Source organism: Oculina patagonica, chromosome 9 (assembly GCF_052425735.1).
Source record: "Oculina patagonica isolate OP01 chromosome 9, crgOcupat, whole genome shotgun sequence".
Classification (NCBI taxonomy): Eukaryota; Metazoa; Cnidaria; class Anthozoa; order Scleractinia; family Oculinidae; genus Oculina; species Oculina patagonica.
This window is the reverse complement of record NC_135766.1, coordinates 23,187,552-23,204,857: the sequence shown is the minus strand read 5'-3', so window position 1 is coordinate 23,204,857 and position 17,306 is coordinate 23,187,552. Positions and strand designations below refer to the sequence as shown.

Genomic DNA, 17,306 nt, shown 5'->3' with positions numbered 1-17,306 from the left:
ATGAATTTGCTTGCGTGACAATCGAGCAAGGAATGGTGGCGGGGAGGGGCGGGGTTGGTGGTGACAGTGCTGTGAGCAAGTTGCTTGGTGGGTAATTTGTTACGCATCCAAAACATGGCGCAGTTTATTTTGGTTTTATTGCTCGTTGGAGTCGTGATGGTGTCGCTTGCGGGAGGCGTTTATTTTGTGAAGATACTGAAGACGAATACTTTGTGATGCTCATAGCTTTACGCACAGACCTCCGTGACGTTGCACGGTTAGCAGCATGCATACAAATCGCTTATCATCCCTACGCCGAGGAAATATTCATCAGAGAAAATGCGAAGTAGCTTTAGTAGAAGCCTGTCAACTAGGAGACTGTGAAAATGCCCGTAAACTTCTCGAAAAAGGCGTATCGCCAAATAGCGTCGGTACATTCGGCTGGACAGCTCTACAAGAAGCCGCCAACGGAGGTTACGCCGCTGTTGTCTCCTTGCTTTGCAGTTATGGCTGCGAAATGAACTTGATAGGAACTGCTGGGGAAACTGCGCTTCACAAATGCTCAGTCAATAATGATGCTAAAACTATGGACGTTTTGCTGTTGTCGGGATGTGAGGTAGACGTTAAGAACTCTGGAGACCATTCAGACCTTCATGTTGCAGCTTACCATGACAATGTTGAAGCTGCACGTTTATTGCTGAGTTATAACGCTGATGTGCGATTGCGTGACCGCTGGAATCAAACACCGCTACATAGAGCAGCTGGTACGCGTGAAAACAGGAGGTTTTCACACCCAACTGAGTTCCCAATGTCTAAGTTCGCACTCACCGTTCAGAGTACTCCTCACATACCGCGTTTGCTCCCAAAGAGGACCGAGTTGTGTTCGATTTCATGTACAACGTAGTTCGCTACCTTGTAATTTATATATATTGGCTTAACTACAGAATACCCTGCCACTCGAACTAAATTCCACGTAGCCGGCTATGCGGTATGCAGAAACTAATTGATTCAAGTTCAAGTATGAAATAAAATAAATTCAAAATGGCATTGCATGTAGTGCGCTGGCTACGCGGTATGCAGTACACAGTGAAAAAAACATTAATTGGCACATGAATATACTTTGTTCCTTAATCCATGAGCGGAAACGAGCGCTAAGCTATGACAAACATCAAGATCACTGTGTATCGTGTACTGCGTAGCCAGCGACAAAGACAACTTATACTCTTGCATTCATAATACTCACTTGTACCACGTACTATGTAGCCAGCGAAAAAGATAACTTCCAGTCTTGCATTTATTACTCAATGCATACCGCGTACCCCATATTCAACGAAAAAGATAACTTCAAGTCGCATTATTGTTCACTGTGTACCGCGTACCATATAGCCACCTGTTTTCAGTAAAGGGCCCGATGTGGCACTGGTATTCTGCAGTTACTATAATATTAATAGCATTAAAAACGCTGAATATTTCTTGTCATGGCTTATGTTATAGTGAAGGGTGGTTGCGAACTCAGATGTTGCAAACCCTATTGGGTGTGAAACCTCCGTAATTTGTACAAATAACATCTCATCTGCTTGATGTTTTCTTAGCTACATCCCTGTAAGCATACCGAGTGTTGTGAAACTGACAGTTGCTTTTTTCACTTTTATTATATTCACCTTCAGCCAGGGGCTGTACCAACATGGTCAAGCTTCTACTTAATCACGGCAGTGATGTGTTGCTTCAAGATGATCAGGGTTATACACCACTACACCTCGCTGCAGCCTGGGGATGCTCACCAACAGTCCAAGTATTGATAGATGCTGCGTCAGACATCCATGCTAAGAACAGAAACAACAAGACTGCAGCTGATGTCAGTCAGTCATCTGCAGGCTCATCAATGCTGCATGAAGCTGCCTGTCAAACACCTAAATTGCAGTACCTATGCATTTTAGTAATCAGAAAACTACTTTGTAATGAAACCCTAGAGAAGATTTATAATCTTCCAGTATCAGAGCTCTTAAAAGATCGTATTGCGAATGTTTTTTTGGTAGAAAGAGTTTCAAGCTTTAATACAAATTATCAACAATGTGAATAAAGTTTCCAGTGCTGAACAATAACCATTTGAGCTTTTCCTGCAATCTTTTCTCTCACATGAAAGATTGCATGACCTGTTTAGCTAGCACATAACATCAGTAAATTGGAGGCTGATTATACCCTTAAATTTTAATTCTTAATTTTTCACCTTTTTTTGAAAATCAAAGGCAGTACCGTATTTTCTCGATTAAACGCCGGGCCCCGAATAAACGCCGGGTCTCCAAGGTAGAGTGGTAAGTAAGCCTTTCAGGCATTTATTTGAGGTGTAATATGCTTTAGGATTGATGGCAAAATACATTCATGCCACAAAAAACGATTAAAAACCCTTGTTTAATAAACATTTTGCTCAAATAAACTGCACCATTCAAATAAACGCTGGATCCACGGAGCCAAATTTGAAATAAACGCCGGGGGCGTTTAATTGAGAAAATACGGTATATCAGGAACACTGAAAGAACCTGAACAGCTAAAAAAATGGTTTTAACTTAAATCTAAGGGACGGACCGTTATTTTTTTGGAGGGGGGGGATGAAAAATATTGAAAAAAATTGTTTGCAGGGCCTGGAAAGACAAAATAAATTGTTTGCAAACACGATATGCATAACAAAAAGTAGTAAGAATTTCGAAAAAAAAAAATGTTTGCAGAGGTGCATAAACTAAAAAAAAAAAGTTTGCAGAGGAAAATTTTTCATCCCCCCCCCCCTCCAAGAAAATAATGGTCCGTCCCTAATAAAACCACTGTAGAAAGTGAGTAGCAGTAGTCATAAAGTTATGGGACATTGTAAATAACTACCTTATGACCAGTAAAAAATTTTCTCAGTAGGATGTTATTAGTCATCAGTAATCCAACTGAGCTACCATAGCCAGGCTCAGTGAGCTGGCGTATCCAAGGGGCCCTGCCAGGGTAAATTCCGACAAGCGACGTGGCCCAAAAAGTAGCGACAACATACTAATAAAATTGCGCCAAACGACAACCCTTATGGAAAAAACTTAAATTCCGACAAGGACAGGCAATTTTCCTTCAATTTAATTACTGACAGCGACATGAAGAGCGATAAAACAGCGACATGGCACATATTTAAATTTAGACAAGCGACACGGGAACCCCTCCTGGCAGGGCCTCATCCAAGCATTGTAAGCCTCGAAGAGAATGGGGAACTAGTACAAATTAGTTTTTGTTTCACCATGGCTTAGCCTGCGAATGAGCACCTGTATTTTGCCATTGATAACTGTGTTCTGGAATAATTTTGCAAAAATTATTAAAAGCAATCTGCACTGACAGGAGCCCATGGCACTGATCAAAATTTCGTGGCTCAAATTCTTTTGTCTTAAGTAGACTTTCAAAATGGCACTTAATGTAAGTGTTTAAAATGTGTTTGCGAGTGTCTGCGACACTGAAAATTCCTTCCCTTTACCACCAGCAAGGGAGGGGAGAGGGTGGCTGTACATAGGCTTAAAGTAAATAATTTCAGTTTTAAATTAATAAAACTTTGTAGCAAATAAAACAATTAATATGCTGCCAATTTTCTCCTTTTGATTGTCTCTGTTGACCTTTGCAGAGACACAACCTCAACCCCACCCCCACCCCCCACCCCCCCTGGTGATCCAATATATGTTTCAAACCAGAATAAAATCTCACACTTAAAAATTCAATCAAGTCTCAACAGTGGTGAATTTTCAAAGTTTTACACATGGCTTGTTTCCTTACTATTTTTCATGATTTGTCAAGGCTCTGGAATGGATAACTAATTAATATGCAACTACAAGGGAAGATATTTGCTAATGGCAAGTGTCTGTTTCAGACTTTGAGACTTGTGATTAAAAGTTATGATCGTTAGCTTTCTTAGAGACTTATCAAATCATGAAAAAAGGTTAGGGAACAAATAAAGTAAAGTTGAGTATAAAAGTTAGAAAATTTACCTAGGCCATAGGGGGTGGTGGGTGGTGGGCCGGGTTCATGCTCCCATCACTTGAGGGCCTGGGCCGAGAGCATAAAACCGCCATAGCAACGAGCATCAACGAGACGAAGTCCGCCATTTTGATGAAAATGGCAAGAAACTCGCGATTGAATTTAAAATGTCAGTGAAATCGATGCTCCTGTAACACTTTATAGCTTTCCTAAGCAAGTTTGAAACCTTTTGTGGAATTTTATACACTCATTTTGGATGGTGATGTGAATTAAACGCGCACAAAACGTCGTCTTCATTTTGTCAACATGTCCAACAAAAGTCGCCAAGATAAGACGAAAACTCCTGCTCAAACATCGGCACCGCCGCCTACAAGCAATGACATTATACCCGGGAGATTTACAGAAGCTGACTGGTATGTAGTGTTATAAAAGGAATATGCGTTTTACTCCATGATTTTGTTAGTCTGTCAATAATCGATCATTTTGCCTTTTGAGATGAGCTTTCGTGTCACTTTCACGATCAATTCTAAGGACTTACATTTTTCGGTGATCTAAAGCAAATTAAAGGGTGAAAAGTTGTACCATCATGAACCCAACACATTTTTTTCCTAACATCGTCCCTGTATTGCAGTATTTTGTAATAATTTTTCGAGCTTTAATCGAGAGATGGGGTAAATTGATTGGCAAGGCCTAAAATCAAATTATATTTGGCCCAGGTGCTTTACAAATGTAATTTTCCCTCAGTGTGCTATGCTACTGCTGGTAAGGCCCAACTGAATTGATCTCTTGTTTTCATGTTGACAGAGACGTCTATGTCGGCATTTTGTTTTCTTCTAAAATGAGTTGGAGTAGGTGAAAAATTTATTTATGTGTGAAGAAGACTCAGTTTGGCATGCCTTATAGGAATTAATTATTATAATATTCACACAGAATAGAATTGATACTGTGCATTGACATGAACTGTACTCTGCAGACTTTGTGATAGCTACGCATACAGTTTAATGAAAGACAGCTGCATTAAGCTATACAGTCGAATCCCAATATCTTGAACCCTCAATAACTTGAACCTCCCGCTAACTTGAACCTTTCTTGATTCTCCTCTGGGTCATTTTATTACTAATCTAGGGGTGATGAATAGTCCTGCAAAAAATGGGTGTTTCGCAAAATTTTAGCCAAATTATTTCAGGGGTCTCGTCATCTCGAATTTTTCTTTGATGCCTTCTCAGAGTCTCGATTTCTTTTGCAACGCTATAAAAAGGTCTTGGGCTTGCAGTAAAGATATCAGTCTCGCTGTCTCGCAAAGTCTTGCATTTACATTGTACCATTCGACACCCCCTAATCTTACCCTCGATAACTCGAATTCCCTTGAAGGTTCAAGTTATGGGAATTTAATTGTACAGTCGAAGCTCTCTTAACGGACACTCTCGTAAGCGGACAGCTCTACTTACGGCCGCCTTCTTTGAAACCCCGTTTTAAACTCCCATACAAATTCTGTATTTTTACATTCTCATAAGCGGACATTCCTGTACGCGGCCGCGGACACTTTCGCAGATTATGACTTCGACTTTTTCTTTGTTTTTAAGCTCCCGTAAGTGGACACCCCAAAGAAAATCCTATAAAAAAACCTCTGTATCTTGATTTTATTAATCAACTGCACATCTCCGTTCGTCACAATGATTTTGCAGTAATTACAGTACCATATTTCAGTGTTAATGTTTTGTCGTCATCCATGTCCGTCCGGTTTTTGTTAGCTGGGCAAGCTCCCATAAGCGGCCATCTATCCCCTACACCTCTAGTGGCCGCTTAGTGGCCATTCTCGTAAGCAGCCAGCTCCAGTTACGGACACTTTTTTCATGTCCCGAGGGTGTCCGCTTACGAGAGCTTGGACTGTATTTACAAATAGGCTGACATGTCATGATTTTTTTTGTGAATTACCAGGCACCACATGGTGGAGCAGGAAGATGGCGAGGAGTTTATTCTTGATATAGTCAATGAAATAGTGGAGTCTACCATGAAGGTACTCCATGACCAGTACATCGTCAGCCAAACACTGCCATACACTATACAAGAGACCAAAAATCTGCTGTTACAGATCATCGAGGTATGTTCACTACATGTATATACTGTAGACTGTCAGCTCTCTCTTAACAGACACCTCTTTTAGACGGACACCTGGTGTTGGTCCCGTCCCTGCCGTTCCTCGACCATTTTACTGTAACTAAACTCCCTACGTGTTTAAGATGGACACCTCTCTAAAACGGACAGTTGGAGCTGGTCTGGAGAGTGTCTGTTTTAGAGAGAGTTGACTGTACTGTCAAATCCAAAAATGTGCAGTTCCAAAAAACCATACCCACCCCATGGAAAGTCATTGGAAAATCCAAGGTGGGGGGAGGGGGTGGGGTGTCAAGAGCCAAAATTTTAAGAGGAAAGGATGGGGCTTAACTGAAAATAATTTTCCAACGGTTTGGGGATTCAAACTAAAAAACCTTCCATGGGAGGGGTATGGATATTTTCTGGAACAACACAATAAGCCCTGGGCTGATAATTGCACAACCTCCCTTAAGGTGGCTTAACATAGTTTCTCCATTCTTTGGATTCAGTGCTGAGGCAAGGCTGGGCATGTGTGCTCAAGGCTTTGAAAAAAGCAAAATTTAAATGCTGGGCATGCTTTACTTGCACAGAACTTTTGTTCCAAATTTGTGATCTGGCCTTTATGATAAAACTCCCTAATCATACCGATATAGTAGCCAGTGGTTGTTAAACAATCTCTGCAGGTCTCTGAGCTTACTTTAATGAATGCGTAAAATACACACTAAACAAGCACTACAATAGGGGGCTTATACATTATTAGGGATGTCGCTAGGGACCAACTGCCAGCTAATTTCACAGCCTGAAAGAGGACTTAAATTCGGCTCAAGTTTCACATGAAAACAAAGACTTGAGTAAACTTTCAGAGCTGCTAAGGTCAGAAAAAACTAGCTGGGGTTGTTAATGAGCTGGCTTTGTGTTCTCTTAGGCCTAGTTCAGACATCGTGCTCCTGCCGTGCCGAACTAAACTGTAATTAGGTTCGACTGTAGCACGGCAGAGGCACGACTCTGATTCAGATGTCGTGCCAGAGTCGTACCAAATTCAGGAGTAATGAATCTACGTAACAATTAGTCAGCGGTGATCCAACAAAAATGGCGCCGTTTTCCAAATTGCAGCAAAAACTCAAAGAAAAGCAAAAGAAAAAACTTTTCTTTTTGCGAGTACGGCAATTGTTTCCGAAAACTTGCTTATTTCGGATTCAGTGTCATCTACTTCGTTGAATGAAAACATCCTCGACGTGCTTTTTAGCAGAAAAATATTCATTGTATTCCTTTGGCTGGCCGCCATGGTTTTTGCCGTCTGGCAAGAATAAAATTCAATTTGCATTCTTTTAAGTATGCAACTGGTGACGATGTTAAAACATCGGCACCAGGGTCTTCTCCGTTTTCAAAATGGCGGCTAAAAACGGAGAAGACCCTGGGAACGAGGTTGTGCGCATACTCCGTAATGGACAATTATTCTCGGGTCTCCTCGAAACTCCTCGCGGGAACGTAATCCCGCCAAAATACATTAATATAATTTATGAATTTGGTTTGGTGCGGCAAAAGCACGATGTTTGAACCGCTGCCGTGCCAGAGTCGTGCGGCACGACATGCCGTGTCGAACTAAATTGCTTTGCCGAACTCAATTCAAAAGTTTGATTCAGACGCCGTGCTTCTGCCGTGATTTTGTCGAACTTAATTCCTGAATTTAGTTCGGCACGGCCGGAGCACGATGTCTGAACTAGGCCTTAGCTACATCTCTGCACTGCAGTCAGAAAAGTTATATCTTCTTTAGGGACCATAACTAAATTTAAGCCCATGGGCTTATATTTGATTTAGGCGGTTTAAAATTGGAAATATTTTGCATTGGTTTTAAGAATTGTTTGTGACAATTTTTGAAAGTCTGAAATTTATTTTCATTTTTGTTTTAGTGGCAGTTTCTAGCTTGTGATATTGGAGAGAACAACCCAGCATGTGACTCCACATGGCTGGAGGAAGAAGGTATAAAATAATGTTTTCTGTTTTTCAACATTTTACGCCCTTTCAATAATGATAATAAATGTTATGTAAAGTTTCTTCATGAAGAAAAAAACACAAGTAGAAATGTGATACTGTTTGAAATGAGACTGGATTTATGCCTAGGTTCATGTGGCAGGGACGTGAATTTGCATAACAAGCAGTCTGTTAAATTCACTGTGCTTCAAATTAACCATGTTCAAATTGATTTTGTGCAAGTTGACCTTGTCAAAAGAGAACCTGCATCATTAGTGACAGTATGCAACAACATGGATTATTATACCTACATGTATAGGGTAAAATTCCCTTTATAAGCCCTGGGCTTATACAACTTCGTAAGGGTTTTTGGTTGGGCTTATAAATGGAGGGGCTTATATCCGGAGGAGCTTATAAACAGATTTAAAAAAAAGGTTTCAAAATGAGCCACAACAGAGTTGATCGAAATATGTTTATAAGTTAAAAGTAATAATAAAGCAACATTAAGCCCTGTTCAATACTGTCATCTAGCAGAGGGGAGCTTATATCTGTTTTTTTTTTTTTTTTTTTTTTTGGGGGGGGGGGGTGCTCATAACCGGATGTATGTTTTTGTTTCCAGGTAGATGGGCCTATAACCATGGGGGTGATAAGGAGGAGCTGGGGTTGGGCTTATAACCGGAATTTAATGGGTTGGGTTTAAATAAAATTTGTCTTAAATCTCTTTCAGAACCTGTGACACCTGTTACTGATTCTTGGGCTCAAGGATCAGTGCCTATCATGTTGCGGCCGTCATCAGCATCAACAACATCTTCTGTCCAATCAGATTGTGAGTCTGAGTTGTCATCCATTGCTGAAGAAAGGCCAGCGTAAGTATTAAGTTTTTGGTAGAATACACCAACATCTGCCACAAATATCGTTGATTTCTCTTTGTTTCTTTTGCCAGCAAGCTTAGTTTATTTAGAAATTTTTAGTTTTTTTCAAGGTTCCTGACTCAGTTGAAGGCAATGCATATTAGCATATTGTTAGGACAGGAAAAGTATACATCAGATTCTGGTTCAAGTTTCCAGGTTCTAGCCTGGCCATGGTCATTGTGCTTTGTTCGTGGAAGGCAGTTTACCGGTACTCTCACAGTGACTCTATCCACACAAACAACTTACTTGAGCAACCTGACTAACATCCAATCTAGAAATAGTTTTAGTACTTCCAGCCGCTTGAGGCTACAGAAGTAGGAGCTAAAAGTTCTGCCAATGATCCAATAAAGATCTTTTTAATTGATTGATTGATTGATTGATTTATTGATGGCAACACACACACAGGAAAAATTACTTACAATGCAATAAATTACATTGCACTACATTTACTTACATTTGTAACGATAAATATTACTCGGGTTATATCAAAAAGGCAATGACTGGCACTTCTAGTCTGCTCATTAGGGATCTGACTTCTTTGGACCATAAGATTGGAGCAGATGTAACCAAAGTGATCTTTGTCTGTTAGTATGCATGATGTACAAATATTTGTTGTTGTTGATTCATCAGGGCCCCAGAACCACCATTTGAGGCCCTTGAAGTCTCCGCCACTCCTTTGTCAATTGGCAGTCCTGCCCAGCCGCCCCCTACTACTGCCGAGGAGAGGAACACAGACAAACCTAAGGAGCCTCCAATATCACAGGTGCGACCTTCCACATTTGTAATTTTTACACTTAACTTGGTATTGCATTGCACATCCTGTACTGGGCATAATTTTACATGTTAGTACTGTAGGTGCGCACAAAACCAAAGCAAACATGAATACTTTCAACACTTGAGTGAAAACTGCTCTATGACATTATTTGTGTGCAGTTATACAACAGGCAGTGGGAGGTGTGCTGGCCTAACGGTTAGCTTGCAATTGCTCGACTCCGAGTCGAGCGGACACTTAACTCTCACAGTGCCTTTTTCCACCCAGGTGTATAAATGGGTATCGGCAAATTTATTGCTGGGGGGTAATCCTGCGATGAACTAGCATCCCATCCAGGGGGGAGTAGAAATACTCCTAGTCACATAATGCTACAGAAACTGGGATAAGCTCCAGCTGTATGGGTGACTTGGCTCGGACACAAACTTTTTTTAATACAACAGGGTGCCATGGCATATATGTCAATCCCTTTCTGTAAGAGAACTTAAGCCACTGGTGTAACAGTACAGCTTATTGTCCTGCTTTAGGTTCAAGGTAAAAAGCGAACTAGTGTGCCATTTAAACCAAACAAAGGCAAGCTGCCGTCATTTTCTGGAGTGGATCTAACACCTCTGACTGATGACTACGTTTTACACAAAGCTGAGAGACAGCAAAAGGAGGCCACACGAGAACACACTGACGCTAATGGACTGGCCATGTTGTCTTCGTCTTCATCTATTCTAAAGGTAAAGCAAACAGATATTGCAGCCACACTTAAATAAACAGAAATACAATGAAAGTTGATGCCCCGCCATGTTTCATTGGTACTCTGTAAATGTGATCTGTTCTCCCATAAAACAGATAAAAATATTTCATTACAGCTATTACAGTTGAATCCCGATAACTCGGAACCCTCAATAACTCGAACCTCCTGCTAACTGCAACCTTTTTTGATTCCCCTCCAGGTCATTTTCTTATCTTTTTTACCCTCGTTAACTCAAACTCTCGATAATTCGAACCTTTTTCGATTTTCCTTGAAGGTTCGAGTTATTGTGATTCAACTATAACTTTAGTGTGATCTGGATAAAATTGCCTAAAAATTTGAATTAAACGAATCTGTGACTTACTTGACTTATGGCCAAAGCCCTAAGTGGGCATAGGGCCGGAGGCAAGTGGTTGTGCTGCTCCCGATGTAACATTGCTTATTAGAATTTCCGGTTTCCGTAATCAACAATTTTTTACGGGATGGGGCGATAGGCCCCATGCCCAACCCCCAACCTGGAGGACCAGGGTTTTCTGTCAGGGTGTCCTTCCCTTAGCCACAATAACCCGTTATTTGAAAGGCGCCGGATACCCGCCTTTTGACGTTGTCGCTCAGCTGCAGTACAACTGCATTACCAGGGTTATGACGAGGACATGCGACAGCTGACTTGGTGGCAGAGCCTATGACACGGTGGGCATTTCCTGGCATTTGCGAAATACACCTGGTGGCCCCAGTGCACTCCACCAGGGCCCCTTACCACCCTTCAACCCCAAACGAATCTGTATTAAGTGACAAACAGCAGTAACAAAGATATAATCAACTTACGGACATTTTCTCAATACTACTTTTGTAATTAACACTCAAAAAAATGTATTGAAGTAAGTAAGAGGAATTTAATACTTCAAATTTTTAATTCCCAAAGGAGTTAGCAGTACTTTATTTAAATTGAAACCAATCCTTTAAACTCGCCAGCACTCAGTAAGATTAAAATAATGTATTTCTTCAAATAAATACAGACCTATTCTCTAGCCCCCTACAAATAGCTGCCCACCTTTTTGGGCAAGATAAAGAGATAACAAAATGATAGTATTGGTATTAGGAAAAAAAACTTTTACCTCAATCTAGCTTTAACCTCAAAGCTATCCGTGTCAATTTTATCCCATATTTTTTAAATAAATAATCAAGAGTTCTAAAAGGCTTTGAGAATAAAGGAATAATAACCAACACCTGATATTTAAACCAACTCTCCTAACTAGCTCTTAAGGAAGTATATAGAGACCAGTTAGAAGATTTTTTATGTTGACTGCATTTTGGTTTGAAATAAACAGCTTCCTTCTGAGAGCAGTAGGTCGTACAGATACTCCTGGTCATCAACAACCAAATCATCTTCTCAATCTTGGAGTGTTAGTCACTCCTCGAAATCGCAGGTAAATCCTAAGATAAATAATGCAAACACTTTCCATTGATAACTTATAAAATAAATATAAATTATTGAATATAGAAATCTGGGACTTAAATGTTAAAAAAATGATAAAAATTTATAAACAGAAATTAAATGGTTACTAGTGTTTTAGCTGACCAATAAATTTAACCACAGGTAACCCAAGACAATAAATTATAAAACTGTAAGCTTGGTATGAAATAGTCATTAATCACATAATTACCCCAGGCAACAATTAAGGCCAATTCAATTGGTACACTGTACTTTTAAGGGCTGGGGGCGGGGAGGGTTTGTTTAACATCACTGCAGCGAGACCCTTTTATATCAACACTACAGCCTAGGAAACCACCCCTGCATCAGCTGCCTGTAATAAGTGTGAGCACCACAAAAGAATCATCTCTGCTCTGTGTAACTACAAGAAGTCCACTTGTGAGACAACTTACACTGTACATGAATTTGTCAGCCTCTGCATCTCCCCTGAAAGAGGACGATGCACCGAGGTAACTTTACAGGGGTAAAAATGTTCATTTAATCCCCCAAAGATCTTCAGGTTTCTTGCAGGGACCTGCTCATTATTTACTAAGTACTTTGTAAGAATTTTTGCTGAGATTCTTTTAGGATCCTTAAAGGATCCTTAGGATCTTTGGCGAATCTTAAAGGATATACAAGTAGGGTAAGCTAACCAAAATAAGTCTCATGAAGTTGTCCAAAACAAGTAGATTTTTTTCTGCTTGAAAGGGGTCTTTTGTGCACTGCCAACTAAATTACAAAAAAATAAGCAGTAAAAAGTAAGCTGGAATTTAAGTTATTCTCAAGCCCTGCAGTTGGTCCCTGAGAAAAGCAAATTATATAGCTGCAGACCTGTTTACTATGAGATATTCACGTCTCCCAGTACCAAACAACTCGACCCCCACCACCCCCCGTAATGGGTCAATTCATTATGATCACCAACCCTCCACCTATATCTTTTTCCTTAGTGGCCGTTTGGTCACCTACTGCTCAAGTTTGGTCGCCAATGAAAAATCTTAGTCGCTAAATTAAGCACACGCTTTCATTCCTTCTCCTTAATTTTAGTCTCCAGGCTGGTGACTTCAGTTTCAGTGGCGACTAAAAGCGACTAAAATGGTCTTAACTTGGAGGGTTGATTACTGCAAATTTTTCTGTGAAAACTGAAGATTTCCCTATTCCCTGGCCAGGGCAAAGATTTAAGTCAAGTATATATTGTCTGTTAACAGGCGCAATATGGCCGGCCACCAGGAATCAAGGATGTACTGTATGATGATCGTGGAAATGTTGTAGCTGTCATGAAGATTTCTCCTGATAAACTTCCATCACACAGGTACCTGACTAGTAACAATGCTGTGAGCTGCACTCTTGCCACTTGACAATTTTTTTTATTAACTTTTGTCAATTTTCTGTCCAGGGGAGGGTACTAAAAAATGTTTTTATATGGGGAGGTGCCACTGCAAGATCCAAACACTCAGCTTTTCATTTACCATTTTTGCGAGGAAAGGAAACCCTTTCGTATGCTGCTGATAGGAAATGGTGTTCGCTTTAACATGTCTTAAAGTTTTCCATCAATTTGAAAGTAATGAAAATGAAGTGTTCAACTTGACACGAGCATGGGACAAAGAACAAATCAGAGTCCCCGACGGGAATTTACCATCTTTATTATTTACTACAAATTTGAAAGTAGCCTGCGTGGCCAGCGTTCACAGGGGAAGGAGAAGGGAAGTTCGAGGACGAAGCGCGAGGTGCGAGGAGAGACGGCGAATTTTGAATGCCGGCAACGCAGGCTAATTTGAAAGTAATTTGTACATATCAGAGAAATGATGTCACATTAACTCCTGTGCCCATGTGTGTGCCAAAAAAAACCCTCAACGTTTTTTTTTTTTTTAAATCCAAATAAAAAAACCCTCAAATCAAACCTCATGATGATGTCAGTTTTAAATTCAATCAGTTCAATCCTGTAATATGCCTAATATGCGTTTTCATGGGTAAATTTGCCTACCGCTTATTTCAGAACAGTTTAGACCAGTTTAGTGGGAGGCGCGGTGGCCAAATGGTTAGCGCGCTCGACTGCGAGTCGAACGGCCCGGGTTCGAGGCCTGGCCGGGGCGCTGCTGTGTGTTCTTGGGCAAGACACTTTACTCTCACAGTGCCTCTCTCCACCCAGGTGTATAAATGGGTACCGGCGAATTTACTGCTGGGGGGTAACCCTGCAATGGACTAGCATAAGCTCCGGCTCTATGGGCCTCATGGCTCGGAGACAGACTTTACCTTTTAGACCAAAAAACTGCGAAATCCCCTTGACATAGTCCCTTTAAAAACACAAATTGGTATCCAATTCCAATGCCATTTTCTTTCTTATCTTGCAGAGTTCGAACCAAGTTTGCAATTGTAGACAATGAGAGTGATGCACAATTGGTGCACACTCGCTCAAGACCAAGAAAACTGGGACCAAAATCACAAAAACCGGGATCTGGCAAAGAGTGGAAACCTTCCAAAAGTGCAAGTCACACGCAGAATATTGATACCAACCCGTTACATAACAACTCGTATCAGATCGAAAGCACCGGTCACATAACACCCTTACCACCTCCCTTGGTAAGCATTAGCTTGTAACTTTGAAAGAACTGGATGGCTTGCTCGCGGGGGAAGGGGGTGGGGGGGGGGGGTATTGGCTATGTACGTATGTGCCGTATGACGTGGTATGGTTTTTGAGGTTCTCAGTCATTCAATAAATCAGGTTAGCCTAAACAGGTTCTTACATAAATGGTAGTTAACACAAATTTAGGCTATTTAGGTTTTCAATAGGTTCTTATTTCCTGAAGAAAACTTTGCGTTGTTGCTATAGAACTTTTTAAGACATTGAAGCTATTCTTTGACCTTATAAAAATGCATACCAAATAAGCGTTTATGTAAAAGTGAAGCACTTAGCATTCAGAAGAAAACACTATTTGCATGTACAGTAATGCCTTGTCCAAACATATTTTCCCAAAAGTAGACATTTTAATAAGAACCTGTTTCCAAATTTTAGGCTAAATAGATTCTTGTAAAAATGGGGTCTAATTGGAAAAATTTTAGCCTAGCCTGCGAGCAGGCTCTCCATTTGGGGGCAACGTGTATATTGAACTCTTCGAGCGCCGAAGGCGCGATCCCGCGAGTGCCGAAGGCGCGAGTGCGTGGGCGAAGCTCGCGCCTTCGGCGTTCGAGCACTTCAATATTCACGTTGCCCCCAAATAGAGAGCCTGCTCGCAGGCTAATTTTAGCCTAACAGGTTCTTAAATGTTAGGTTCTTACTCGCGGGTTTTTACTTTATCCTTTTTGCCCCTTTCGGCATTCTGATCCAGGTCTGAACCGTAGATAGGACTCCAAAAAATACTGTACATAAAGTACGTAGTAGCGGGAGCGAATGAGGCGGCTGTATTCGCAGGCTACTTACGAGTCTGACAGCGATGTGTTTTGTTATTTTTAATAAGGTCGATACGATGGACATATCTGCTGGCGTGATGGTGCGAGAAGGAAATATAGTAAGACGTGGACCAAGACAGGTGAAGACCGTCTGTTAACGGAAAAATATTTATTATTTATTTTAAAACGTTCGAGGAATTGCGCTCGTTATGATTTGACAGTTTGAGTTCATTATATCCGCATTACTCCATAACGTGCTAATAAACAACAATTAACTCGGATGCGTTTTATAGTTTTTAATACATTTGTTTAAACTCAACGTACGAACTTTAACGAGGAAATATTAATTGTGACCGCGATAAAGCGTGATATTGAATAAAATAAAAAAACCTCTTTCTGGCTTGCTGGTGTATTGGAGGATAATGATTGGCCTCAAAATTTTAAAGTAGCCCTAAAGCTTTGCTATCGTCCAATTTTCATTTTTCGACAATCTTTCAGCCCCGGGCATTATCTTCCAATCCTCCAATACATCATTCGTCTGAAGGGTTTTATTTACCTAATATATATATATATGTAGTTTGTCCAGATTCCTTTGAACTTCTGTCAAACGCCGCACAGTCACAGTTTGTAAAAATGAGTTTTGTTAAATAGTAAGAAATTACCCTGCTCGATCTTGCGGAATATCGTCTGATTTTACCCATGACTGCGTCACGAGACATTGTTATGCCAGTTTGGGAGGACAAAAAATATATTACCATAAAATCGAGGTTACACATAAATTGTTACTTTTTTAAAAGTTTAATTGTGTTTCTGTATTATTCTCTTCAGATTTCGCGTCGTGCAGAGAAGACACCCTCCACGGCATGTCTCCAGCCGCTAGACAGCTCCCGTCCCGCGGGACGGGTCATTAGCGACCTCCTAACCCGCTCGTCACCCGTCATCAGACCACTGCGAGCGACTGAGCCCATTCCCCCGATAGCTTCTCAGCCACCAACTTACTCTTAACACTCATATTCACAGCTCGTATTGTTATAATGTAAATTTTTGCCAGGTCGTTGAAAACGAGATTTAAAGTGTCACGACAATTGTAACTCGTTTGTAAGGAAGTCTAGACTAGTCAAGACTAATGTAAGCGTAAAGACGAGTTTTTTTGTTCTTATGTTAAGACTATCTAGACTAGACTAATGCAAATTTTTGCCAGGTCATTGAAGACGATATTTAAAGCCTCGTTTTCAACGACAATGTTGATAAAATTGTACTCGTTTGTGATGGAGTCTAGACTAGTCAAACGGCCTTTACTTTTGTGTATTGTATGAGAAGGTCGCAAAAGTAAATTGAGATGCTTAACTTTATGGCATTTTTCTTGTTTTGCGTCTCGTCTCGGAAAAGGAGGGCCTTTGTCGGTTAGAATTTATTTTTAGCTCCTCCACTCAGTCTTTAAGTTGCCCTTCTTTGAAACCCTTTATGCTATAAAAGGTGGATCTAACTTTAGAGCCTCTGAATGGATCCCTAGTGTGTGACCATTCAAATGAAATATAATGAGCGGTACTATCATGTGATACTGTTCATTGTGCTGTACAGTATAGTTCTAAATTTAAATTCTGCGGATAAAACCCTAGTGTGCGACTACTATTCAGATAACAGTACTTCATTGTGCTATTAATTTATGTACTTTTTTATTTAATCTTGAAGTTAAGTACACAGCACGACAGTTAAGTGGTCTGTAAATATTTTACGTTCAGTAGTTGTAAATACACTTCTCAAGACAAATATGGTATACAGTGTGGTTTCTCAGTTTTTGACTAACGGGTTTTTCGGATTTAAGTTGGTTTACGGTTTCTTTATTCACTTGTTAACTCGCAGGAATGTCTGAAGATCATTTGTAAAACAGTTATTTACCGGTGTACACAATTGGCGAAAAAAGCTCGGGAATCGATTGAACGAACCCTACCCTTGGGAGAAGCGAGATATACACCTTATCCGATATTTTGCGAGTTGATT

General features: G+C 40.5%; 2 protein-coding genes across 3 annotated transcripts; both read left to right on the top strand.

Moving 5' to 3' along the window:
* The first annotated feature begins 67 nt into the window (after positions 1–67).
* Positions 68–3,692, top strand: LOC144666910 (uncharacterized). The gene is made up of 2 exons (XM_078528351.1): positions 68–743; positions 1,647–3,692. The coding sequence occupies exons 1-2, from the start codon at positions 266–268 to the stop codon at positions 2,057–2,059; spliced, it is 891 nt and encodes a 296-aa protein (XP_078384477.1). The 5' UTR covers positions 68–265; the 3' UTR covers positions 2,060–3,692.
* A 369-nt stretch (positions 3,693–4,061) lies between these two features.
* LOC144666890 (uncharacterized) lies at positions 4,062–16,706 on the top strand. 2 transcript variants are annotated; one of them, XM_078528321.1, is made up of 11 exons: positions 4,062–4,379; positions 5,905–6,067; positions 7,968–8,037; positions 8,756–8,894; positions 9,570–9,702; positions 10,236–10,433; positions 11,779–11,877; positions 13,127–13,230; positions 14,270–14,498; positions 15,374–15,445; positions 16,134–16,706. In XM_078528321.1, exons 1-11 carry the CDS (start codon positions 4,273–4,275, stop codon positions 16,308–16,310), a joined length of 1,491 nt encoding a protein of 496 aa, XP_078384447.1. In that variant the 5' UTR covers positions 4,062–4,272; the 3' UTR covers positions 16,311–16,706. The 2 variants fall into 2 exon arrangements, with proteins under 2 accessions (XP_078384447.1, XP_078384448.1); XM_078528322.1 differs by lacking the exon at positions 11,779–11,877.
* The last annotated feature ends 600 nt before the right edge of the window (positions 16,707–17,306 follow it).

Bases quoted from the DNA above. Each gene is read 5' to 3' on its own strand.
- LOC144666910 (XM_078528351.1), top strand. From the start codon at position 266: ATGCATACAAATCGCTTATCATCCCTACGCCGAGGAAATATTCATCAG. The intron at 744-1,646 runs GTACGCGTGAAA...ATTCACCTTCAG, and splicing joins ACCGCTACATAGAGCAGCTG to CCAGGGGCTGTACCAACATG.
- LOC144666890 (XM_078528321.1), top strand. From the start codon at position 4,273: ATGTCCAACAAAAGTCGCCAAGATAAGACGAAAACTCCTGCTCAAACA. The intron at 8,038-8,755 runs GTATAAAATAAT...AATCTCTTTCAG, and splicing joins CACATGGCTGGAGGAAGAAG to AACCTGTGACACCTGTTACT. The intron at 8,895-9,569 runs GTAAGTATTAAG...TTGATTCATCAG, and splicing joins ATTGCTGAAGAAAGGCCAGC to GGCCCCAGAACCACCATTTG.